We start from the raw sequence: 25379 nt of genomic DNA on the forward strand, positions 1-25379 counted from the left end.
GAATAAGACAAGTGTGGGGCCTCTCTCTTTTTAGTCGTGTCGGGTGCGGTCGCCATAGTAAGTAAGTAAGCTCGGCCTCGCATAAGCTTATCCGGGGAAGCTTGTTCGCGGATGGCGTTGTTTGACATCACATAGGTTGGACAGGGAGATGTGTGCTTCCATAGATTATGGCCATATCCATGGTTCATGCTATGCAGTCCTTTAAATATGTTAGATAGTATTGTTGTATGGTAATTTCTCCGTCCTTTATCCGTTTCCAGCTCTCTCGTCCTGTTTCATCTTCGCATGTCGCATAGTCACCCCAATAAGACCACACTCGCGATGATGGTCGAGCCGGGTCTGGTCACCGGCAGTGATACAATACCGAGAGCTCCAGCAAATGCCTCTGGTGGTCGGAACCTTCGCAGTTGCCAGTCATGCCGGGCACGCAAAATCAAATGTGATCGTCAGCAGCCATGCTCGAATTGCGCCAGAGTCGATGCAGACTGCGTTTACCCTTCTGGCCGGGGCAGGGCGCCCAAGAGGCCTCGGAAGGTGACGGACAGCTACGTGGCGGACAGACTATCGCATCTCGAGGCCGTCATCCGGAAGTTGGACAGTCGCTCCCACGCCAGAGGCCCGGTAGCCGGAGGCAGCAATCCTATCAAAGCCCGGATCTCGGCAGCGTCCGGCTTAGGCCAAGTTCAGGCGAACGCGGATCAGCCCGCCGACGAACGGTTCAGTCGGCTCATGGTTCGAGAGCAGACGAGTTACTACGTGAATGACAATGCTCTATGGGGCAATCTGGCCGACGAGGTTGGTATTCCTAGCAATATTGCCGGTCAAGCTATCAGACTTGCTGATAACAAACACCATTACAGGTCGAAGAGCTCCGCGAGATGCTGCTAGATCCGGGCTCGGAGGACGAAAGCCTGGATTCGCCCGCTTTTGGGGGCTCGAGCCTGACGTCTACGTCATCGGGGATGAATGCGGCAATCTTTGGGTATCGCTCGACGGCCCATTCTCTACAGTCGCTGCACCCTCTGCTGGCCCAGGCAGTGGCGCTGTTCAGAGTGTTCACGGAGAATGTAGCGCCCATGGTGCGGATCTTCCATCTGCCAACCCTCTCGAGAGACTATTGGGACGCCCTTGCCTCTCTCGACTCCGTCAGCAAGGAAACCGAGGCTGTCCTCTTTACGGTCTACTACACGGCGGCCATAAGCCTTTCTCCCCAAAAGTGCATGGAGATCTTGGGCATACCGCGGGAACAGGCCCTTACACAGTTTCGATTCGCGGTCGAGCAGTCCCTGGCCCGGGCCAACCTTCTCAACACACAGAGCATGACTTTGCTTCAGGCTGCAACGTGCTTCATATTGGTGTTGCGCAATGAGGATGACTCGCGCACGCCTTGGTCGCTGGCCTCTCTCGTATACCATACTGCGCAGACAATGGGCTTGCAACGCGATGGGACCCGGTTTGGGCTCGAACCATTTGAAACCGAAATGCGCCGCCGATTGTGGGTAAGTTGTTCTCATAAGTAACCCCGTCGACTCTTGCAGGGTGGTGATCGTTGTGTGCTAACGTAGGATGTCACAGTGGCACATTTGCCTGTTAGACAACCGGTCCTCGGAGTATCACGGCATCAAACCATTTGTGGATGATCTGGCTTTCGACACGAAACCACCTTTGAATATCAACGACAGTGACATCAACCCAAGCATGCCGGACTTCCCGGCTGAGCGAACCGGATTCACCGAGATGACCTTTTGCCTGATCCGAGTCGAATTGATGGAGGCGACATGGAAGATGTCCCGAAAGTCTGGCGCCGCGTCAGAGACCAAGGAGAACGCAGCCGAGGATGTGCTGTCGCACGAGCAACGAGAGACAATGTTGAAGGAGCTCGAGGAGAAAATGCAGGGCAAATACTTGCGCCACTGCGACCCCTCTATCCCTTCCCAGCTGATCGTGTCGCTGGCTTTGGAGTTGATCCTCAAGCGATTCTGGTTGCAGATACATGTCCCACGCACCGCTGTCAAGGGGAAGAGCACAAGCAGTCAACAACCGCAGGCGGCACCTTCTAGTCCGGATAAAGCGCAGATGCGAGACCAGCTCTTTCTCACTTCGGTCGAGATCTTGGAGCTGTCGGGCCGCCTGCTCTTGGACCCGCTGCTGTCGCCGTGGCATTGGCATTCCCACACGTACATCCAGTGGTCCGCCGTCGCGCTCGTGCTTTCGGAGCTGTGCGGACGCGCACCTTCGGCCGAGTGCGATTGCGCGTGGGAGAGCGTCCAGAGGGTCTACGATATCTGGAAGCTCGACAAGCGAGCGCAGAAGGGCACGCTTTGGCGGCCTATCCGGACAATGATGGCTAAAGCCCGGTACGTGAGGGAGATGCAGCGGCAGACGGAGTTGAAGAGGCGAGGCCAGGACAGCTCGGCGGGACAACTGGGAACTGCATCGGCAACAGCAGGGGGTTCTACAGCTCTACCAGCGGCGGGCTTGATGCCATCGGGTTCGGACATGACGCCTCCTTTCACCTATGCAACAGGGGAAGACTCGCAGCTCGATAATCTTACTTTCCCGGGAGATTTGGGCGTTTTCGAGGGCATGTTTGGGGTCATGTTCTCGACGGACTTTTCGGAAAACATCTTCAATAATACTCGAGGATGATTGGCCTGAGCCGGTACTGACTCTCGGAATGCACCTCGATAGCATTACCAATGGGGGTTCCAGTGCCGTTATCTTGGCCCCTGTCTGGATTTGAATACGGCCGAGGGCTCAGCGGAGTGAGTTCCAAGGGTTCGGATTTTGCAAGCAATGGGTCCTACAGAACCCCCAAAAGAGCAATACGAGGGCATCATGACCCGCCCCCGTTTCCTACCATGTTCTCGAAGGGCATTTCTTTAGAATATTCTTTCGGCTACTGACTCGCACGCATCTATTCCGGGCACGCGTGTGCTGGAGACGAAGTCGGTTGATGCCGAATTCAGGGTCCTCTATGAGGTTTCGCGCCTTCTGCCGTCTGTGCCCTTGCGCCTTGTTCTCCTGTTGATCGAACACACTTTAGAAATGCGACGGAGGGACTTCCCTTCCGCTGGGGGATGGGCATTGCACGTGCTCAGCTGGAGGTTACATCAACCCCGAGTTCCAGTTGCAGTGGACGGACAGGGGCAGGGGCCGCACACTGGAATCTGGCCTCTGAACCTTTCAATTGGGCCTCAGATCAGAACAGATCCTGGTCCCTGTACAAGTACCCTGACAGAGCCATTATTGGAATGGCAGAATGCAGAAATCGACTTACACTCTGCAATTAGGCGAGATTGTATTACGAGCTGATCGTCACCCAAGTTACCCGGTATTCTACTCGTCTTCATCTGTTCACTAACTAACTGCATGCAACACACTCAACCCACCCCATACATGTACTAGCGTTTCTACAGTATGCAGGTCAGCATAGCAGAAACACGACAATCTCGCTGAAAAACTGCCAAGTCAACCCACAACAACAATCAACAGCCCCCATGTTCCTTCAGTGCGACTGGCGTCATTCAAGCTAGCCTCTTTTCAGCCGCTTTCATGGGAAGACATGGCATTAGGCGCAGACCTATGCATTTGTATATCTCACTCACAGAAATAGGCATTGATGCGTGCACGGAGTGTTTCAAGAAAATATGATATTTTCGTCCGGTATAGTAGGCATTCTAGTTCTACCGGCGGTGATAATTATATACGCATAACACATAAACCGAGTCCATCTTCTATTCGTAACCTTCCCGCTCTCTTCCTCCCTCTGCCTCCTCAGCATCTTAGAACATGATGAAAGCGGCAAGACCAGCAATGGCCAAGCCGAGCTTGGCGCCCGCCGAGTTAGCACCGCTCGTGGGCAGGTCGGTAGGGTAACCAGAGGGGATCGACCCCGAGGACGTGGCCGAAGCAGTGTAGGACGCGGGGATGGTGGCCGTGGCCGTGTTGGCGGGGATCGAGGACAGGACCTCGGTGGTGGGCGCGGTGGCCTCGGGCAGGGGCGCGGTGTGGTAGTGCGAGTTGGTGTGGTAGTTGGCGGGGATGCTGACGGTCGTCGGGTTGGCGACGTACGACGAGGCTGGGTAGGCGGTGCCGACGGAGCTGGCGGCGCTGGAGGGGGCGGTGGAGGGGGCGCTGCTGCTGACGGCCTCCTCGGTGGACGAGGTGGTGGTGACGACCTTGGTCGAGGTGCCGCTGGTCATGGTCACGGTCGTGACGACGGACTTGACGGTGGAGGAGGCGGGGAAGGGCGCCGAGGTTGATGTGGTGCTGCTGGCGCCGGTGCTGCTGGGCTTGCTGCTGCCGCTGCCCTGGTGGTCCCGGATCTTGGCCTGGACGTACTCGGCCGCCTCATTGGTGTAGAGGTCGAAGTAGTTGAGGTGGTTTTCGACGTTGTTACCGCCAGCGCAGATGGGCTCGTCGCCGGCGCAGTAGTCGCGCCAGACCGAGGCATAGTTGGCGGCGTTGGCCAGCTGCTGGCTGTTGCGCGGGTACAGCCCCCACTTGTCGGCGCCGTCGAGGTAGTTGTAGGGCTGGTACGCGGTGTGGCGGACGTCGCCAAAGGTCAGGATGGCGGCGATCTGCTTGCCGGCGGGGCTGTTGATGTCGAGGTTGGGCGTCGGCTGCTCGACGCAGCCGTTGAAGTAGGTGCCGCCGCCGCCGCCGAAGATGTCGCCGACGACGTGGGCGCCCTGCGAGTAGCCGCTGACGACGAGCTTGGTGCTGGGGCAGCGCTTGTTGTAAGCGATGATCTGGTTCACGCCGTTGGTGGACCCTTCCTGCACGGCGCCGCAGTACTCGTCCTCAAGCATGTTCTGCATCTGGATGTCCTCGTAGTCGCACGAGGACAGGCCGTTGCAGATGGCCGTCACCAGCTTGCCCTGCCGGCCCGGGTACGGCTCGTTGTTGCCCTTGCCGAGGAAGATGTGCGTCTCGGCGCAGGTGGTGGTGGTCTGCTGGCGGGCGGCCAAAGGCACGCTCGCGGCGCTGGCGACACCGGCCAGGACGGCGGCGCGCAGGACTGATGTGGTGGAAGGCATTATATTAAAGTAGTGGGTTGATGATTAAGTAAGTACAAGTTGTTGTAAGTGAAACAGCGAGTGTGGTTGTTTGGTAGGGCTGGTCAACGCGTGGGTATATATGTAAACGAATGACTTGATGGTTGGACCGTATGTAAGTGAAGATGAGGGTCGAAAATGGAGAAAACCAAAGTATTAGATAGTATATAAACTAACGACACTCTCGTATTCACTGGACCGAACCGAGAACAGTGGCAAGATACTGACTGCTGCTGCTGGAGTAGGAAAAGGTCATCAGGACGGCGACCCGAGGAACACGGCCCTTTTCATGACTGTTGATACGGCCAGTAACGCCGGCCAGTAAGACGGCCTGACAGGCCAAGATGGCATAGTGCTTCAGGGGTCATCGCTGCAACCTGTACGGGAGTGGACCTCGCTCATTTCTGGCACGCCCGCCGGTGGGGATTTCGTGAACGATAAGCCAGACCCGTTGGTCGACTGACAAACCCCGGCTTCTCCCCTTCCCGGCGCATGCTAAGCGGACGGTATGCAAGGTCGGATCCGGGCATACCGCCGCCGGTGAGCACCACGAGACACGCTCGTTTACCAGTGTAGGTCGAGTCGACCAGCTGTAAACAGCCAGTCCCCGCTGGCCAACCCGTCCGTTCTCGAACCCTCGGCCAGTCGCCTTAGGGAATAGTTGCCTTTGTCGATCTCGGGCTGTTTACCACTTTCGCATTGGGGGAAAGTCATCGGTTGATAGGAGCCGCAGAAGAAGTCGGTTTAGTTGGCCCTACAGCACCTGGCCTCGTATCGAACCCCAGATCCACCTACTATTTAAAATAAAATCCTTCCATCGCGTGAGAAGAGAAGGGAAAATGCCGCTAGTTGGACTACCTAATCGCCCCAACTCACGGACACCCAATTGGGCGAATCCCCCAACCCTCAACACAACGAACGGCCTTTCTCGCGTTGCGACGTTGCCGTGCCGCCGTGCCGGAAGTAGGCCGCTCGATTAGGTAGGTTGTCAGACTGCTGGCGTTGCAACCCGTAAGAGGAAGAAGGTGGAGTTGCAGTATGGTAGCATTGAGCAGTGGGTCGATATCGTCGGGGGTTTCCCATTGGGAAAGATGAAGATCCCTTTGTGCATTTGCTTTACAGAAAGTGCAATGCCTTTGTTCAGATCAGCTCTTGATCCGCAACCGTCACGACATTGCGGGCTCGGCTCAATCCTTTCCAGAGCGGCATGGGGGATTTCGGAATTTCGATGCATTTCGTGCAGGGAATCTATCGACCATGCATGCACGACACAGGAGAGAGATGTGTGTGAGATTGCGTGGGAGTGGGTGTCAGCACAATCTGCCTCGGGCAAGCATCTTGATTGGCTGAAAGACGTGCACCTTCTCCCTGAAGGATAAATAACCCTGACTGTTCGGAGGAGCGGCCAGTAGCCCGGCCAAGCTGCCACTAGGTACTGCGCGGTACCTGGCATTAGGTTAGTTTTCTCTGCTTCTTTTCTCGGTGCACTTGCTTCTGCGGCTGCTTCCAACTCCGGCCCATTCGTCATGATTACATACATACACTTGGATGTTGTGGCAACCGGCATCAGTCGGCCATCACGACCACAGCCACTCCACGATGCCATTTGATGGTGAAGAACCTCGTATACCTCGCTCGGCCCACCCGCGTAACGCCTAGCTGCCTGCTAACTTTATTAGACTAACAGTTTTCTCCGACTCCACCGCCCCGTCTAGGGTTCCCAAAACTTCATCGAGGAACAATCCCATAACCGGGGGGCGCGAACTAGCAACGCTTCTGCTAACTAACACGCTTATTAAGTCTGCCTCAGCAACAAGCATTCATTGTGAACTGGTCGGCGGTACAATCCGTCATGAAACCCATCATCACACCACCCACCATGTTGGTACCCACGATAGGTGTTTTTTCGGCGGAAGGCAACGAAAAGATTATTGAATCTGAACAATGGGTCCCGAAGTTCCTACCGGTCACGATATTTATAGACGGGCAGGAGTGCGCCAAGCCAGGGGGCTAGGCAAACGCCGCAAGCTATTGAACGCGCTTTAGCGTCCTCTGTTTTCTCACGTGTGATAGACGCGATCATGTTTCTATTGGCTTTACGAAAGTTACGAGAACAGCAGGAGATACTATCTCTATTGGAACTTCGCATTGGCCAAATCGGATTTTGAATTAAGCCCCTGAAACCTGGGCCTAGCAAGCCCAATCCAAGCTCCGAACCGCATCTCATAGTGGTCACACCGAACCAGAATTGGGACTCGTATCACTAGGGGCTTATTTCTGATCTCCTCACTTGTAAAATGTCGACATGCGGTACTTCGATTCGCCCCTATACTGCTCCAACTCCTCTAGGGCTTGTCGGCCCTCACGCTTGATAGTCTCCTCGACCTCAGCAGAGCGAGGCGTGATGCTGCATTCGAACGGTTGCGGGCGCCAGTTAAGTCCGTTCCTATGGTTTGGTCAGTATGTGTAGTCAGCTGCTACGGCAACACTCTGGTATCTCGGTCATCCGTAAAACTTACGTGTAGTCGTTGATGTCCACTTCGATTACACTGCCGTCTGGACCTTTCGCCTTCTGGACCCGGAAGCCCCAGAGGATGCGCGCAATGGTGATCCAAGTGCCCTGCTCGGCCAGGGCCTGCCCCGAGCAGACTCTGCGGCCCCAGCCGAACGTCATGTACCCTCGCTCCCCGGGAAAGGGGCGACTGTCGGGGCTGTCGGCCAGGAACCGCTTGGGGTTGAACCGATCGGGCTCGGGGAACTCGCGCTCGTTGTGGTGGATGGCCCACACGTTGCCCTGGATCCAGGAGCCCTTGGGGATCAGCCACCCTTTGTAGTAGTCGTCCTGCGTAGGCGCGTGGGGCTGACCCCCGATGATGGCCACCGAGCGCCAGCGGAAGACTTCCTTCACAAATGCCTTCACGTACGGCAGGTTCTCTTCGTCCTCCCAGGTCGGGCTCCGGTACGGCCCGACGACGCGGTCCAGCTCCTCCCACGCCGGACCCAGCGTTTCGGGAAAGGCGCAGCACGCGAGGATAAAGGTGATGAGCGTACTGCTGCTCGTGTCCGAGCCCGCGCCGAACAGGTTGCCGGTGAGCGACGCGATCTCCTCGACGCCGAGGCCCTGCTTCTCGCTCTCGGCGAAGATGTGCTTGACGAAGGAGTCCTCGTGCCCCTCCTGCTCGCCCGCCTCGGCCGCGAGCGCGTAGAAGAAGAAGCGGCCGCGCTTGCGGCCGAGCCCGTGCTTCCAGGGCGCGACGGCGTTGGGGACCCGCGCCAGCGCCGGGAAGGTCTCCATGAGCATGGGGAAGGTCTTTCCCGGCACGTTGAGGTCGGCGGCGACGTGCATGGCCGCGATAACCTCGGTGATGATGGGGTCCGCGCTCGTCTCGACGCGGCGGCCGAACGCGATGATGGACACGACGCTCGTCGCGTACCGCTCAAAGTGCGCGACGTACTCGGCCGGCCGGCGCAGCAGGTCCAGCGCCACGACCCGGCTCTCGTTGTTCTGGAAGGCGCGGTACCGGCGCACCGCCTGCACGCCCACGCCCTGGTGCATCAGTTTGCGGTGCGCACGCCATCGCTCGCGCTGCGCGGGGGTCGTCGTGTACATGTTCAAGAAGTTGCTCTGGCCTGCGCCTAGCTCGGCGAAGACGACCATCCGGGGGCGCGAGGAGTAGATGCCTGCTTTCTTCTCGAAAAGGTCCGAGGCGGCCCAGGCGTCACATACCCAGATGGTGGGGTTTCTGGTACCATGCGCCAAATATCAGTCCCCATTATCGGACCAGCTCAGGAGTCAGGCTCGGGAGTCCGCTTCATCACATACCTTCCTATCCATATGGTAATCAATGGTGCATCGTACTTCTTCGAAAGCTCTTCAAACCAGAACCACGGCTTGGTGTCGGGCAGCATAAAAGTGTTGCCTACAATGGGCCATGGCCGTGGGCCCGGGGGCTTCTACATGTCAGCGCATGCATGATAGCCGTTCTCATGGTTGTTTAACTCACCAGCTTCGATCGTAGCCATAGCATATGCCCATAGTCCACAAAGATGCCAAAAAACGCCAGCAGAATGGCACCAACAGCGTAATGGGCCAGATCATGACCGGCTTTCGGTGAAACTGTCACCGAGCCACTGCCTAGGTAATCGAACAGTTTGTCAAACAGCATTGTAGCCTGCCGGTTCTCTTCCAGTATACTGTCCTCAAGAAAACAAAAATGAACATGAGTCCCAGACGCAAGCATTCAGTCGATGTTCGGGTCGGGCATATTTCTATGCTCTTACCCCGGCTTAATTACCCCAGATTTCCCCCTTGGTGGAATTTCTCCTCACGGACTATGCATGTCACTGGGGTAATACGACGCTCGGCATTTACCCCTCGACCTACTATTGGCTGCGGAGACGACCGCGTGACGTGGGGTATGCAACCGCCCTTATCGTTTCTTGTATAGCATGCCCAGAGCGAATCGTATCTATTACAGCAGCCACCTGGTATCTTTTAGAGGGGCTCGACTTTCCTCATCTGGTCACCTGAGAATATTACCCGATGTTTATCTAAGTAACCACCAAACTCACAACCACAATCAGACCAAAGGAAAGGATATAGAGTAAAGGAGGGAGAAAGGGTTGCCAGGGATCATGGGTATGCACATAGTATTTACAGCTACTACATTGGCACCCCTAAGAGAGTAACATGCCTACGCATTATTTTGTTTCAGTCTACTGTACTATTTCAAACCGTATAATTGGGTACATATGGCAGAAGTGTCTCCATTCCATGAGGGTATGACCCCTTTCAGATGAGCAAGTTTCACATGGTCACTCTCCTGTGTTCGTTACTAATATAATACCGGACAGTGCTGGAAAGGCACCCATTGGGTACTAGCGCTATATTATCTACCTTTCTGAGACAATACTAATAAAGGCCAACTTGTTGCTATGCATCCTGTCAATAACATTACTCAGGGGGTCTGGTATGGCATCAATTCATATTCAAAAGGGGTAAAAGGGGGGTGGGGACAAGGAAAACACGCGTTTAAAAAAACACTTGAAAGAAATCGGAAAAGAACACTTGATAGAGAAATACTATTGCTGAGGGGGGTAAGATTGCTTTGCATGAGGTCCATCGGCCTTGGTAACATGAAAGAACACCATGATAGCCAGACTTTCATATTTGATTGTTACAACGACTATGAGGAGCGCCACCCCAGTTGTCGAGAGGCTCTAAAATGCTCAGCACACAAACTCGGATATTAGAACGCAGCTTTCCTATCGAAACACCATGTCGTTTCACAGACTCTTCAATTCTGCGAGCTGAATCTGTATTATTTTGCACTGTATGTAGTTTCCGTCTTAACATATATACAGGGGTCAGGAGCCTGATAGGAGCCTAGTCCATCCCGAAAAAGAAATTTGGTAGATCCAGAGCGACGGCAAATTGGACTACCCAAGGAGATTCATAGCGCCCAACGCCATACAGTCCAAACTAGAGAATATAATGAAATTTGGGTCTGTTGACGAAAACACCAAGTAGAAGGATCCATATAGGGCTGGCGTATCCAAAGGTTGAGAGCGTAGGTGCAGTAGTTGGGGACATCTGCCATCATTGGGAATTAGTTCTCTGTAGTAGCTTCATATCTTGAGTTCGAGGCTGCCATTGTGGCTGGAAAGACATCGATTCAGACTTACATTCCTGTGTTCATCAGAACCCGCACCAAAAAACACTGTATAGATCACCCAATCAGGCTTGCTCGTCTTCCGGATCCTTGAGAGCGCTGCACTTGCGCTCTACTCTAGTGCATCTGCTTTTCACCTCGTTGTAATCTTTCTCCATGCTGTCAATCCGTGCTATGACTTGATGAAGCTGTGCCATCGTGAACAGAGCTGAATCTGCACACTCAGGCTGGGAATTTGAGCTGTCGTTTGTGGTGGACTTTGGCGATACGATAGTAGCAAGCGTCTGGCTAAGCCGACCCAGGACCTCCTCGTTGAACAAGTCTCTCAATCTTTTGTTGTCAGATTGGAGACTTGATTTGCCATGGACAAGTTGTTGGATGGTGGCATTTGCCCGCTCAAGCTCGTCCGCTTGCCGGGTGACTGTGTCCTCAAATTGCTGAATGAGGTGAATTTGGTCCTGGTTCTTGCTGATTAATCCCTTTAGATCACTTGATTGCTGCGCCATCTTCTCAGCTTGCTTGCTCATCTCGTCGTCTTTAACCTGGACTTGCAGACGAAGTTTGGCGTTCTGGTCAAACAGGCCCTCCATTTCTGCAGCTGTGTCCTTCAGTTGTGCGTCCTTTGCCGCCAGCTGCTCTTTGATCTGGCGCATGTGATCCGTGTATCCCCCGAACTTCTGCTGCACTACGGCCCGTAGGGTACCCTCATTGGCGTTCTTGGCCTGTCGGCTTTCCTCATTGAGCTCTCGGTTCTTCTCCTTGAGCTTTCGGACCTCCTCCCGAAGCTGCTGATGCGTTCTGGCTCGGTTTGCGTTAACGGCTTGCTGGAGGTGCGGAGGCAAGGCCATCTGAATGGTAACGTCCTGTTTGTCTTCATCAGCAGTCTGCCGTTTCCGCTTCTGCGGAACGGCTTTACGATTCCCTTCCATTGGCTCTGCTGTCGGATGGTGGTTAGCCAAAGCAATAACGCAGGTGGTTGCTAAGTGGCAGTGGGTAGTCTGGGTCACGACGTGTGATGGCCTCGACGTAAAAAGAGAGAATAAATTGCCAAGTCACTGTGTTGGTCTTCTATAAATTGATGGGGTTTCTCTGGGAATCCGATTGGATTTGTGCGTGTTGTGAAAAAGGACATGGTGAACAGTTGAGCAAGAAGGGCAGCTCATGATCAGGTTGAGACTGTGCTAGGACCGCATTGAATGGAAGAAAATTGAATACAGTAAGGCATTGACTATAAGGTCAGATAATGAACAGACGGGGTGGTACATCTTATCACCCCTCTCTGAAGCAATGGCGTGCCGACATGACGACTGACAATCCTCCATGTCTACTTATCTAGGTCAACCTTTGTGACATCACTCACACTTGCTGCACAACACAACATTTATAAAGACAAGAAACAACAACACCTCCCAACTACTCAAGGTAAGTAAAGGTTACCTTCCTGTAGTAAACTACTACCGTGAAGGGCTTGTTCAAGCACGCATTTATAGCCCGACTCTCACCTGCTTGCTGCCTTTGTTTGCCGGATCGTTTGATGCTGACTCCTCGCTCCAGGCCACACTTGCAAACATGGGCAACCAGAAGAAGATCGGGCTAGCTCGCATGATCGACAGGGATGGCTTCATCATTGAGCAACCAGAAGAGGCCCAGTTCAACGGTGCCTTGCTCGAGCAATGGAGCGACGAGCAGGCGATCATGAACGCAGTCATGGAGTCCGGTTGCGAGGTTAAGAACCAAGTGAAGCCATCGATGCGACTGAACAAGTTTGAGAAGTTCACCGAGTGCTGTGTCGAGTTGTTCAAGGCGGCGATGCAGCGAAAGGACCAATGGAGAACTTGCAAGAGCGAGCCGGAGTTCTGGCTCGCCATCAAGCAGTCGCTGGACTGGGCCCGACGTGTCGATGTGGAGGTTGAGGCCATCATGGCAACGGTTGACCTCCTTGTCGAGTCGCGCCGACGCTTCCTTCGAGAATCGCTGTACCTTCCTAAGGGATCATTGTTGAGCGCCTGGGTCCAGGGTTGGATCGAGGTCATCGACAGCCCGGACCACAAGAAGCAGGAGACCGTCGAGTCCCTGGACTTGAAGCAGGAAGACTCGCAGGCAACTTCGGGCGAAGAGATGGAAGACGTGTCTGCTGAGGGCCCTCATGAAGATGATCAGAAGGACGAGTAAGTGAGCATGGTTGTTGAGAATGGTAACTTGCTAACGGTCATTTAGAGAATCGAAAATGATCATCAACTGATGGAACCGACGTCGACCACCCAGAGATGACCGACCAAAGGGCATTGGATGTCGGCCTGCCCGGAGAGAACATGGCACGAATGCCACATGCGTTTCTGAATAAGCGCTGGGATGACTGTACGACCTTGGGCTCAGGGAGGACACTGTGATGAGAAGCTGCTAGTTGCCTGGAATGTCGAGTGGTGATAGAAAAGGCATTCATTCTCATGTCTACAGCCGGCTCTTGAGCTTAGCTCAGGAGATGGCTGCCACTTGCCTGAACTGAAGATCAACGTGTACCTGACCAAAATGAGCATCTTCCAGGAGTGTTTCTGGCGAGTAATCCACCCCTAACTGCCGGCTCGGTGCAAATATGTGGCAGCTGGTGTTGTCCCCGGACCTTTGCGTAAACGATAACCTAATCGACATACGGTAACCACCTCTGTAAACCATCGTAGCGTCATGTTGGGGAGATCAGTATAATCACGAATTGCGAAGGAACGGGAGTGGAATGCTCGTGGGTCGAACTAGAATTTCATGGTATCATATCAAAGGTAGAGCAACGTAAAACACAGCTGACTCATGACTGCTCTGGCTCTGGCACTATTTCCATCATATCTAACCATTCCAACGTAAAGGCCGTTACTATTTTGCACCAATCCCTCACCGTTGGCATGTCTAAGTGCTCGCCATCATCCTGGAGAGTATGCCAGACATCGGGGAAGCTTGAGGGAATGAGATGTAGGATGGGAACACCCCGTTTCATGAATGGTTCGTGGTCATCCCCGACAAAGCTTGGGTTGAATTGAGCAGGCGTTTTGCCCGCCTCGTAGAGAAATGGCCGTTTCGGCCCCGTCTCGAGCAGACCCAGCTTCCGCATTCGATCCTCGACGCTCGCCATGTTTTTATAGGCCCAGTGCGTGGGGAGGAAATAGGAGGGGATCCGGGGGTTCGCAGACCCCAAGAGATCGAGCAGCACGAAGAGGCTGATCTGGCTCAAAGGATCACGGTAGTTGGACAAGGCCGGGTTCATGGTGTGCTCCCACTCCTCAGCAAGAGCCCTGGATCCGTAAAGCGAGTCGGTCGACGTCCATGCCGAGCCGAACGCTTCTTCTCCGTCAAGGAGGAGGATCTGCAGCCCCATATCCATTGGCACCGTGCCTCCCAGCTCGCCAAGGGCGACCATTTCCTCATGCATCTGCTTCATGTACTTGTCCACAAACCTCGCAATGTGCATGAGAATAGCACATGGCACCGCGCTATCGATCGCGCCGATGAAGTCGTCGGGCTTGAACTTGCTGTCGTAATGCGCGACCAATGTCAGGTAGTTGGCCTGCCCCGGCTTCGTCCACGGCGGCTCCTTTCGGACGATCAGGTTCGAGAAGGGGATCTGCCTACTGCCTGTCACTGGCGTCGTCCCTGTTGAGTTCTGCCACAGCAAGGTCCAATCCGGCAGCTCCTTGCGAAAGAAGTTCACAAAGTGCTGCTGCGTCTTGGCCTGGCCGGGTGTGCCGGGGACTCGGGGTATTAGGATAGGCGCGAGGAGGCCCTCTTGGTTGTGGATGTCGAAATCGGATTCGGCCAGTGTCAGGTTTCGCAGAAAGTCGTCAGAGAGCGTCTGGTAGGCGATCGTAAGAGCGAAGAGAAGTTGAAGGGCCAACAAGGAGAGCAAATGGCCCCTCGAGGATGGGCGCGAGTGCTGCATGATTATAAAACGCTAGCTGCCTCGAGCCAGCGAGGTCGTAACTGCGCAGTCGACGATTATAAACGGGTGTGGGTTGAATGAGAGAATCAGATGGCGGCGCACAGGGTCGACATGTTGTACCGGCGAAGTTGATGAGCGGCCTGTCATCGGCCCCGACTTCGAAACTGTCGCGCTGTTCGCTTTATTTATCAGCCATCTATCCAAGACACTTCCATTGGTCTCTCGGTGGCTCGTCCCTGGAAGGAGTTAACTCCGGCAAATCCACTTGTGTGGCTGAGCCCCGCCAGTGCAAGTGCTGATGCATTAATGGCCAAAGCTCCCCGCATTCTAGGTAAAGCTACATATCCGCAGTCCACTCCTCACCAGCAAACACCGAAAGACATGGAGGGCTCCTGACATCTTATGATAACCTCGCGAGTACGTACATAGCATTGCCCTACTCCGGTATGATTAGGTAGTTAGTAGGGCGCGGAACCCTGCTTCAAGACCTCCAGAATCGCCCTCGGGGAAGTCAGCTTTCCGAGCTCGCGGAATCCCATCGAATTGTATGCGACGCGGCTTTGCAGTCAATCAATGACTTGTTCTGGTAGGAACTTGCCTCGATCTGTCCTACAACACTACCTACGTATAGCGATGTACGAATGCGTTTTGCGTAACGCAATATGCGCATATTGCAGTATGTGCATTTTACGTTTTTGCGTAGAAAACAGCGCTCAAGCCACTCTACATTAGACTAAGGAGGTTAATACGTTAATTTTAAAAAGGAGATATTCTTTTTTATTAATTTTAATATAGTTATAATATAAAACGCCTACTATTATATAAATCTTTCTTAAGGGCTTTTATATTAATGACTTAAAAGGTTATTAAATTTTAACGAATATATACCTATACGTATATATATTAACACATGTATATTAATATAAATAAAAGCCTCTATATTTATTTTTTCACTCGAAAGTCTATTTTTAAAACAGCTTTTAATAAAGTTTATTATAAAAAAGCTCGCTTAGAAAGTATTTTTATTAAAAGAGTATTATAAAACCGAAGAGCTAGGGTAATTAAAAGATTACTATATTTATATAACGTGGTTTACCACTACGCGACGTATATTACTTAGCGACGCACCTTAATTTAATTCTAATATAATTAAACTTTAACGCGTAATATTTCTATAATTATAATACTTAATTAATCTTAAAAAGATCGGATAGTTTTAGCAATTTAAGCGATACGAAACGGACCGAATTAAATAAGCTAAAGAGTAGCAGTAAAAGCTTATAATATACCCGAATTAATTTTACGTTATCGAATCCACGGCCGAACTTTAGAACGCGAAATCCGACCGAAACGACGTAAAATAAATTTAATTAAAAAGGAGGTACTTCGTAAATATATAATTAATTTGGATATCTAAGGGATGCCTCCCGATTTCGCTAGTATAAAAAATATAGCTAATCTTTTTACCGCGTCGCGCGGCGGTAACCGCGTCGGTAAATATTAGGTTAAGCGTTTTATTAACCGTAACCCGGATTTAAAAACTAAAATAAATCGTTAATACGATTATTAAAGGGCTCTTTACGAAAATTCTAAAGTTATTTCTACTTAATTTACGTTAATCGCGAATATAAAAGCGAAATACGGGATTATTAACGAAAATATCTAAAATTTCGACGAGATTAATTTTATAATAAGTATAATCGGGTTAACACTTATCGTAATACGCGCCGAGCGGCGTAAAAAAGCGAAATTAATCCAGCCTAGTAATTAGGAATAAGTAACGGCGATTAAATATATTAATTCGTAAGGCTAGTATATTCCGTCGTTTTTAATCGTTTAAAGTTAATATTACTTCGTGAACTAATCTCGCGAAACCGATTTACCGGGTAATTAAATAATTAAGCCGATTTTTAATAGCTAAATTAATAACGAGATAAGCCTAAATTAAATTAAACACTTCGATAAATATATTAAATCGTAAACGAAGGGTCGTTATCGCCTTTTAATTCTCAACGGCTACGAGAGCTATATTTCGGCTAAATTCGAAGTATACTGCCAGGATAATAATATTATTATTATTAGTATACCTCCTTATTTATTGCACTTGCTTTAACTTTTCGATATAATACTTTATTCGCCTTTAAAACGTGCTTATTCGAAAAAATCGAGCTATTTATTAAAACTTTTATAAACTATATTATTAAACTCGAGTTTTTTATCGCTTTTAAAGCCGCGTATTTTACTGTTTTTACGGAAGCTAACATTAAATTTAAATTCAGCGCATTTAGTTTAATACCTTATAACCTTAATAAAGTAATTAATAAGCTAAATATACGTCTCCGGACGCCTATACTTAACTTATTTTGTTTAGGGACGGCCAGTACTTACGACCCTTAAACGCCGTCCAACCCTTAATAAATAACTAAGCACTTTATTTATATTAAAAAGAGGGTGTTTACTTATTAAAAAAGCTTTTCGACGCCGATTTTAAATACGGTAGACTAAATAGCGAAAGGTATAACTAAAATAGCCCATAAAATAACCCTTATACGTAATAAAATATATATATTAAAAAAGGCTAATTTAATACTTTTTAAGCGCCGGAGAGCTAAAAAGTCGCGAGTTCAGCTTAAAAAAGCCTTTATTATTAAAAAATCTTAGTAACTATAAAACGAAAAAGCAAAAAAGAAACGTTCAGCGCCCGATAAAAATAAAAATAAGGGTTCGTCGAAACGAAGGGTAACCAGTAAAAAACGCTGTAATATTTACGGCGAGACAGGTTATAATACACGAACATATAAAAAAGATATAAAATTAAATAAGGAATCGGATAACGAGTAGTTTTAATTAATTTTAAGCGTTATAATTAAATTAATTTATATAAAAAGGTCGAGAAGTGGAAAAGGTGCGTCGCTAAATAATATGCGTCGCGTAGTGGTAAACCACGTTATATCGATAACGTTTTTCACTAATAATTAAAGGCCGTAAGAGTCGTAAAGAATAATAAAAACGTAAGAAAGGTTTAAATTTTAATAGAATTAACGATAAACTATTTTTATTATCGAGTAGGTATTAATATAAATCGAGTTAATACATTTCAAGTTATTATCGGAGATTTTTAATAGGTAAAGCTTTATCACTTTAAATTTATTACCAGCATTTATCTCTAAATTATTAACATCGATATTTTTTTAATAAAACGTATATTACTAATTATACTAAAAAGAAATATTAGTAATTTAGTGTTTTACGAAATTATCGGTTTTATTAAAAGTAACTGTAACGAACGGCTATCGGGGTTTAAAAGAAACCTCGTAGACGTGCTGGGGTTTATATTGGCTAAGACGAGAGAGTATTTAAACGTGTAAACGAGTGCGTCCGTCTAATATAATGGGCAATATCCCGAAACTAATTATAAAATTTGGCTAAAGGTATAATAGGTTCGTTAAGGTAAGGTGCCTTATTAATGTATTAAATTAATGCTTAAATTAATCGCTGAAATAGAGAGTGTTTATATAAAATATATAGGAAAGGTTTATCGTTATATATCTAATTTTTTTTTTACTAATTACCTAGTTTAGTAGCTCGCCTTTTTCTTCGTTAGTAATTTTTTAAGCTATAGGCTTACTAGTTCAGTAGATTATTTTTAATTAAGCCGGTGATTTAATAAACTAATTACGTAATGTAGCTGTCCGTCGCGGTTTTTCGATGCGATCGTACGTATCCATCCTTTCTGCTTTTAGATTTAATATCGTAATAGGTGCCTTAGCTGGTTATTGCTTATAGTATTAATCTTAATAAGTCCGAAGTAATTATTAAGCTTGGTCGAGTTGGTAAACGCCGCGGGGTATTATGGTGCCGTTTCGTAAGGTAGGTTTAGGCCGCGAGATCGGGCTAGGTCGTAATATTATCTCCTCCCTCCTGTTTACTTTGTTTTTAAAGCGTTAATTATTATAAGTACCCTTGCTTACTTCCCGTTTTTAGTTTAATAAATTCCCTTTTTCCTTGCTTTTATTATAATGTATGCTTATTATATTAAGTCGTGTTAAGAAGTTTTTTACCTAACGTTTTAAATCGAAAAAAATAAAATAACGCCATAATTTTATAGTGTTTATTAACGAGTTTAAAGTCAAAGTTATACTTTACTCTATATACGCTCCACGAAAATAAACGTATAAAATAATAGAAAGTTTTAATCGCTATCGGGAATACGTTCATTTAAGCGTATCCTGCGATAATTCGGGAACGTTAATTTCTGCGATATCGCGTATCGTAAACGAATTTCGAGCCCTTCGTTTTACCGAGCAGGAGGCGAGCGACTCGCTCCGTTAGGCTAGCGCGGCTTTAAAATAAGCTTATCGGGCGGCTTAAAAAGCTTTTTTTTTGTTTAGAGAAAATTAAAGTCTAGCGAAAGTCTTTAGTAATTCGAGGCGTAGAGATAGCCCGTTAAGGCCTACACTTTTTAAATAAATTAAAGATATAAAAGCGCGCGAAGTCCGAAACCGTAACCGATATTTATAATTTTAATAGTTTCGAAGTAATTAATTAGTTTAAAACGGACGTCGATTTTTCCCTTCCGCCCGCTCTTTAAACTTTTAAAATTTTTTAACGGCGTTTTTTAAATATTTCTTAGGTTTTTAAATATTATTTTTCGGTAGGTATCCTTTTTATTTAACGAAATATTTCTATCCTCGTTCGACTCGTTTCCTGTCGAAAATTGTTTTAACTTCGTATTTATACTAATCCGTTTCGATTTTTAATTACGTGTCGATTTTTATGTTTACTAATACTAGTTTAAGTAACGCGATATAAAAAATAAGGTGTATCCGTATTATTTTAGGTAGCGATAATCGATAGTTAGTTTTTAAAATAACTTTTACAATTTTAAACGGTCTAATTTTTTTAAAGTTTAATTTATTACTAAGTCGTTTAGTTTTAATATTTCGCCGTAAAAGGTAAACTTTTCCTCCCTTTTTTAAAATAAGTCTCTCTATCTTTTTCTTATCGGCGTATTTCTTTATTTAATCCTGAAAAAGATAAAGTCTTCCTACAACGATATTTAAAATTTTTTTAGTTTTTCGATTTAAATAGTCGCTATCGGTGCTAACTCTCCTTTTAACGGTGTTCGAATAATGTCGGGATCGAACCCGTAGTTCGTTTTAAAGGGTAATATGTGCGTAGTTCCGTTATTTACACTATTATACGCGAACTGTGCTATAAGTAATAGTTATATTTAATTATTTTATTTATAGTTAACGTAGTATCGTAGATATTATTTAAGCGTCTAGTTTATACGCTCGGTTTATCCGTCGGTCTGCGGGTGGTAGGCTGTGGACAGCTTTATGTTTAACTCTAAGTTATGCCATGAGAGATTTCTAGAATTTAGCGGTAAATAACTTGTCTCGGTCGGAAATAATCGTTTCCGGTAATCTATATTAACTAACAATGGTTTTAAAGAAGGTATACGCTAAGTCGTTCGTGTTACTAGCTTTTTTATACGGTATAAAATAGGTAACGTGGTTTACCACTACGCGACGCATATCACTTGGCGACGCACCTTTTCCACTTCTCGACCCTTTTACATAAATTAATTCAACCACAACGCTTAAAATCAATTAAAACTACTCGCTATCCGATTCCTCGCTTGATTCTATATCCTTTTCACATGTTCGCGCATTATGACCTGTCTCGCCGCAAACACCACAGCGCCTTCCACCGGTCGCCCTCCGCTTCGACGAACCCCCATTTTCACCTTCATCGGGCGCTGAACGCTTCCCTTTTGCCTTCTCGTCCTGTAGCTGCTGAGATTCCTCAATAGTAAGGGCTCCTCCAAGCTGGACTCGCGACTTTTTGGCTCTCCGGCGCTTAGAAAGTGCCAAATTAGCCTCCTCCAGCATATGCATCCTATCGCGCATAAGGGTCATTTCATGGGCCATTTTGGTCATACCCTTCGCCATCTGGTCTACCGCATCTAAAATCGGCGTCGGAGAGCTTCCTTGATGGGTAGACACCCTCTTTTTGATATAAGTAGAGTGCTTAGTTGTTTGTTGGGGGTTGGACGGCGTTTGAGGGTCGTAGGTACTGGCCGTCCCTGGACGGGATGGGTTAGGTGTAGGCGTCCGGAGACGCACATTCAGCTTGCTAATTACCTCGTCAGGGTTATGAGGTACTAAACCAGATGCGCTGAATCCAGATTTGATGTTGGCTTCCGTAAAAACAGTAAAATGCGCGGCTTTAAAGGCGATAAAGAACTCGAGCTTGGTAATATGGTTTATAGAAGCCTTGATAAATAGCTCGATTTCTTTCGAATAAGCACGTTTTAAAGGCGAATAAAGTGCTATATCGAGAGGTTGGAGCAAGTGCGATGAATGGGGAGGCATACTAATAGTGATAATATCGTTGTCCTGGCAGTATGCCTCGAATTCGGCCGAAATGTGGCTCTCGTGGCCGTCGAGAATCAGGAGGCGGTAGCGACCCTTCGTCTGCGATCTGGTATGTTTATCGAAGTGTTTGATCCAGTCTAGGCCTGTCTCGTTGTTGGTCCAGCCATTGGAAGTCGGCTTGATCACCCAGTCGCCCGGTAAATCGGTTTCGCGGGACCAGTTCGCGAGGTGATATTGGCCTTGAACGATCAAGAACGGCGGAATGCACCAGCCCTGCGAATTAATGCATTCAATCGCCGTTGACCATTCCCGATTACCAGGCTGGACCGACTTCGCCTTTCCACGCCGCTCGGCGCGTGTTACGACGAGTGTTGACCCGATCATGCCCATCATGAAGCCGGTCTCGTCGAAATTCCAGATGTCTTCGTCGACGATCCCGTATTTCGCCTTTATATTCGCGACCAGCGCAAACCAGGCAGAAATAACTTTAGAATCCTCGCAAAGAGCCCTCTGGTAATCGTACCGACGATTCATTTTGGTCTTCAGGTCCGGGTTGCGGTCGATAAAGCGCCTGACCCAGTGCTTGCCGACGCGGTCGCCGCCGCGCGACGCGGTAAGGAGATTAGCCATATCTTCTACACCAGCGAGATCGGGAGGCATCCCTCGGATATCCAGATCAATTATATGCTTGCGAAGTACCTCCTCTTCAGTTGGATTTATTTTACGTCGTTTCGGTCGGATTTCGCGTTCTGAAGTTCGGCCGTGGATTCGATGGCGTAAAGTTGATTCGGGTATGTTGTAAGCTTTTGCTGCTGCTCTTTGGCTTATTTGATTCGGTCCGTTTCGTGTCGCTTGAATTGCTAAAACTATCCGATCTTCTTGGGATTGATTAGGCATTATGGTTGTGGAGGTATTACGCGTTGAAGTTTAATTGTATTGGAATTGAATTGAGGTGCGTCGCCAAGTGATATGCGTCGCGTAGTGGTAAACCACGTTATACTTTATAAGTTTATTAGTAATGATTAGTATATTATCGTATTTAACTTTAATTAATAATTCCTTGAATAATAATAGTTTAATAATAAAATCTAGTACGATCGTTTTTTAAACTCTGTTTAGTAGTGGTATAAGTTATAGTTCTCTATATAGCTAGTAGCGTGCGGTTTTAATTTTATTATAAAGGTTATAGTCGTTAATAACCTATACGACTTTATTTTTAAAGTTTTCGTAATTAAATTGCCTGGTAATCCTTTTTTAGGTTTTAAAGATTCTTTAGTGTCCGTAGGCCGGGTATGCGTAAAATTCCTTAATAAATTCGTTTTAATACTATTTAGGGATGTTAATTTTATCGTAGCGGTATAAGAGTTTATCCCGAATATCGAGTTTATCTTTAGCCCAATTTATAAAATCGATTACTCCTAGAGTATATTCTTTAAACTTTTTGGTTTATTTCTCGTAGAATTATATTTTATAGGTAGTTTAAATATATTATAATAGTATTAGGTTTCTATCCTTATTGTGTGTAAAAATCGTGCGTGTTTCGGGTAGTATATCCTATTAATGGTCTAACCTTTGGTTTAGGGCGTCGGCCTTGCCGTTATCACTACCTTTACGATAAATAATAACGAAGTTAAATTTTAACAAAAATTCTAATTATCGCACTTATCGTTTATTTAACTTTTTACTAGTAGTGAACATAGTAAGGTTTTTATAATCTATATAAACTTTTACTAGTTCTTTTATATTACTTAAATAATATCTCCATTTTTTAAATGTTTTAATAATGGCTATTAACTTTTTATTATAGATCTAATAATTAAGCTTTAGTTTATTTAGTTTTTTCGAGAAAAATACGACGGGGTGTAATTTCTCGCTATCGTTCCGTTAATTTAATTATTTTTTGATCGCATAATTTAATGCGTCGGTTTCTATTTTGAAAGGTTTATTAAGATTTGCCACGCGAAATACTGGTTTGCTAAGGATCTTATCCTTAATAGCTTAGAAAGCCGATTTTTCTTGTCGGTTTATTGGAATAGCTCGTTCTTTCGTGTTAGGTGCGTAAGAGATGTCGCTATTTTATTAAACCCGGGGATAAAGATCTGGTAATAGTTAATTAGTCCTAAGAAGGATTTAATTTCTGTAGCGTTTATAAGTTTAAGCTATTCTTATACTACTAATATTTTAAAGGGTTCTATCCGGATTTTTCCTAGGGATACTACGTATCCTATAAAAATGACTAATTTTTTGTGAAACTTACTTTTTTTAGGTTAACTAGAAGTCCCGTATTTTATAATTTTTAAAGTATTATCTTAACGTGTTCTTTGTGCTGTTCTTTACTCTCCGAGTAAATAAGGATATCGTTTAAGTAGACTACTACGAACTTATCGAGGTATTTTCGTAAAATATAGTTAATTATGCTTTGAAAACTTGTAGGCGCGTTAATAAGTTTAAAAAGTATAACTTAATACTTAAAATATTTATACTTAGTTCGAAATACTGTTTTCCACTTTTTTCCTCTTTTAATACGAATCAGGTTATACGCGTTAAAAAGGTCGAGTACTGTGAAAATGACTGCCTTATAGAGTTTATTACGTAGGTCGCTAATTAAAAGGAGTGGGTATCGGTTCTTAATAGTAATTTCGTTAAGTTTCCGATAGTCGACGTATAACCTTTATTTTTTCGTTTTATTCTTACTTTTTTTAAAGACGAATAGAATAGGGTATTTTATTAACGAGGTAAATAATCGTATTACGCTTTTTTCGAGGTTTTCGGTAATGTATTCCTTAAATATTTACTTATATTTTTAATTAAGTTTATATATCGATATAAATTATAGTTCTTTCTTTTTTTTAAGGGGTATTTTATAATCCTACCGTATGTAAAACGGTAAACCCGTTTTTAACTTTTTATTAAAAAAGTTTTTAAATTACCGGTACTTCTCTAGTATAATTGTTATAACGTTCGGCTTAGGTTCCTTAATAATAATATATGCTCGAAGTATTTTAAGCTTACTTGGGGGTTCTCTTTTAAAACGCTGCCTAGCGGTTAAACCTCTTCTTAGTGTATCCTACTAAAGTTAGCCTATTCTTTAATTAACTCTGGGATTATTTACCCGTAACTAGGGTATCCTTAATATTATATTATACCCTAATATTTCCGTAATGTTACACGTGATTCGTTTATAACGTTTTCCGATGTTAACCGAAAGGTTCGCGACTTCCTTTCGTATTTCTTTATTTTCGTAGGTTATAAGTTTTTTATTAATAGTTTTAAGTCGGTATGGGGCGTTTTTTTTTTACTAGTTTAATTTTAAGCTATTAACGATTCGTAGTGAGATATAGTTTTTTTACGTTCCGTTATCGAGTAACGCTTTAATAGTAACCTTTTTAATGTTTACTATTATTATAATGTGTTCGTAAATGTTTCGTTTACCCGTTGTAAGGTATAGGGACCTGTTTTATCCCGTTAGATATTATTCCTTTATAATCGGCGGAATCCGTTTCTCGACCGGTGTCGTAGGTTTTCGTAGGGTATATCGATTTTTTTTAGGCTCGTATTTAAACTTTTAGAATTTTTAGTTATAATTATTGTGCTATTATACTGTTCGTAATGTATTATTCTTATTAAGTAGCTATTTATTATTAAGGGGTATTGCGACAATAGTTCTTTTCGTAGTAACTATTGTTTAAATTTTAGTGATATCCTCCTATTTTAGTAGGGGCTGTGTAGTTCGATATACTTATACTGTGGTTAATACGATGGTTCTTTTTATTATTTGCGATAGGTTTTAGGCGGTAGTGCTAGTTTTAAGTAGTCGGTATATCCTGGCTTTTTTCGGTGTATAGAGAAGATATTCGTCCGTTTAATATTTTAGTTAATTAATTTTTCCGTTTAAATATTTATATAGTTATTCGGGGTTCTCTTTTATTAATAAATAAGGAGCCCGTGCGGCGGGATATATAGTTTTAACGCGTATAATATCGTAGTAATAGTATATTATAAATATAGGGTTTCGGCCGATTCGTCGCGGAAATTAATGGTGCGTTATTTTATCGCTTAGGTGTTTAATATAGGCGTCGTGGATGCACGAGGTCTATAATAAAAGGTAGTGCTCGGTGTTTATAGGGTTAATTTTTACGTCGTCGCTTACTTAATAGTTGTTTTCTATGTTTCGAAATAAGGTGTTAAGTAAATTCTTTATACTTTATTGGCTTATAAGTATAGAGATTCTAGGGATAGTTATTCATTTATTTTTATAAAATTATCGGGATTACTAGGCTACCGCGGGTATTATTTCGGTAATTAGTAACCGACCGATTTCCTCGGGTTAATATCGTCG

The 25379-nt window shown here is 46.3% G+C and overlaps 6 protein-coding genes across 6 annotated transcripts; 2 read left to right on the plus strand and 4 right to left on the minus strand.

The window, feature by feature from the left end:
• Window positions 1–321: 321 nt before the first annotated feature.
• PG986_013127 (uncharacterized protein) lies at window positions 322–2649 on the plus strand (the record flags this gene model as incomplete). The annotated part of the gene is made up of 3 exons (XM_066849349.1): window positions 322–795; window positions 861–1499; window positions 1576–2649. 3 exons carry the CDS (start codon window positions 322–324, stop codon window positions 2647–2649), a joined length of 2187 nt encoding a protein of 728 aa, XP_066693492.1.
• Window positions 2650–3785: 1136 nt separating this feature from the next.
• On the minus strand, window positions 3786–5042 carry PG986_013128 (Alpha/Beta hydrolase protein; the record flags this gene model as incomplete). Its single annotated transcript, XM_066849350.1, has 1 exon — window positions 3786–5042. One exon carries the CDS (start codon window positions 5040–5042, stop codon window positions 3786–3788), a length of 1257 nt encoding a protein of 418 aa, XP_066693493.1.
• A 2304-nt stretch (window positions 5043–7346) lies between these two features.
• Window positions 7347–9226, minus strand: PG986_013129 (uncharacterized protein; the record flags this gene model as incomplete). The annotated part of the gene is made up of 4 exons (XM_066849351.1): window positions 7347–7506; window positions 7580–8803; window positions 8884–9014; window positions 9065–9226. The coding sequence occupies 4 exons, from the start codon at window positions 9224–9226 to the stop codon at window positions 7347–7349; spliced, it is 1677 nt and encodes a 558-aa protein (XP_066693494.1).
• Window positions 9227–10797: 1571 nt separating this feature from the next.
• On the minus strand, window positions 10798–11661 carry PG986_013130 (uncharacterized protein; the record flags this gene model as incomplete). The annotated part of the gene is made up of 1 exon (XM_066849352.1): window positions 10798–11661. One exon carries the CDS (start codon window positions 11659–11661, stop codon window positions 10798–10800), a length of 864 nt encoding a protein of 287 aa, XP_066693495.1.
• A 640-nt stretch (window positions 11662–12301) lies between these two features.
• PG986_013131 (uncharacterized protein) lies at window positions 12302–12904 on the plus strand (the record flags this gene model as incomplete). The annotated part of the gene is made up of 1 exon (XM_066849353.1): window positions 12302–12904. One exon carries the CDS (start codon window positions 12302–12304, stop codon window positions 12902–12904), a length of 603 nt encoding a protein of 200 aa, XP_066693496.1.
• A 628-nt stretch (window positions 12905–13532) lies between these two features.
• On the minus strand, window positions 13533–14657 carry PG986_013132 (peptidase family M28; the record flags this gene model as incomplete). The annotated part of the gene is made up of 1 exon (XM_066849354.1): window positions 13533–14657. The coding sequence occupies one exon, from the start codon at window positions 14655–14657 to the stop codon at window positions 13533–13535; it is 1125 nt and encodes a 374-aa protein (XP_066693497.1).
• Window positions 14658–25379: the final 10722 nt, after the last annotated feature.

Source organism: Apiospora aurea (genome assembly GCF_038362705.1).
Source record: "Apiospora aurea strain CBS 24483 chromosome Unknown utg000009l_segment0_segment0, whole genome shotgun sequence".
In the NCBI taxonomy this organism is placed as follows: Eukaryota; Fungi; Ascomycota; class Sordariomycetes; order Amphisphaeriales; family Apiosporaceae; genus Apiospora; species Apiospora aurea.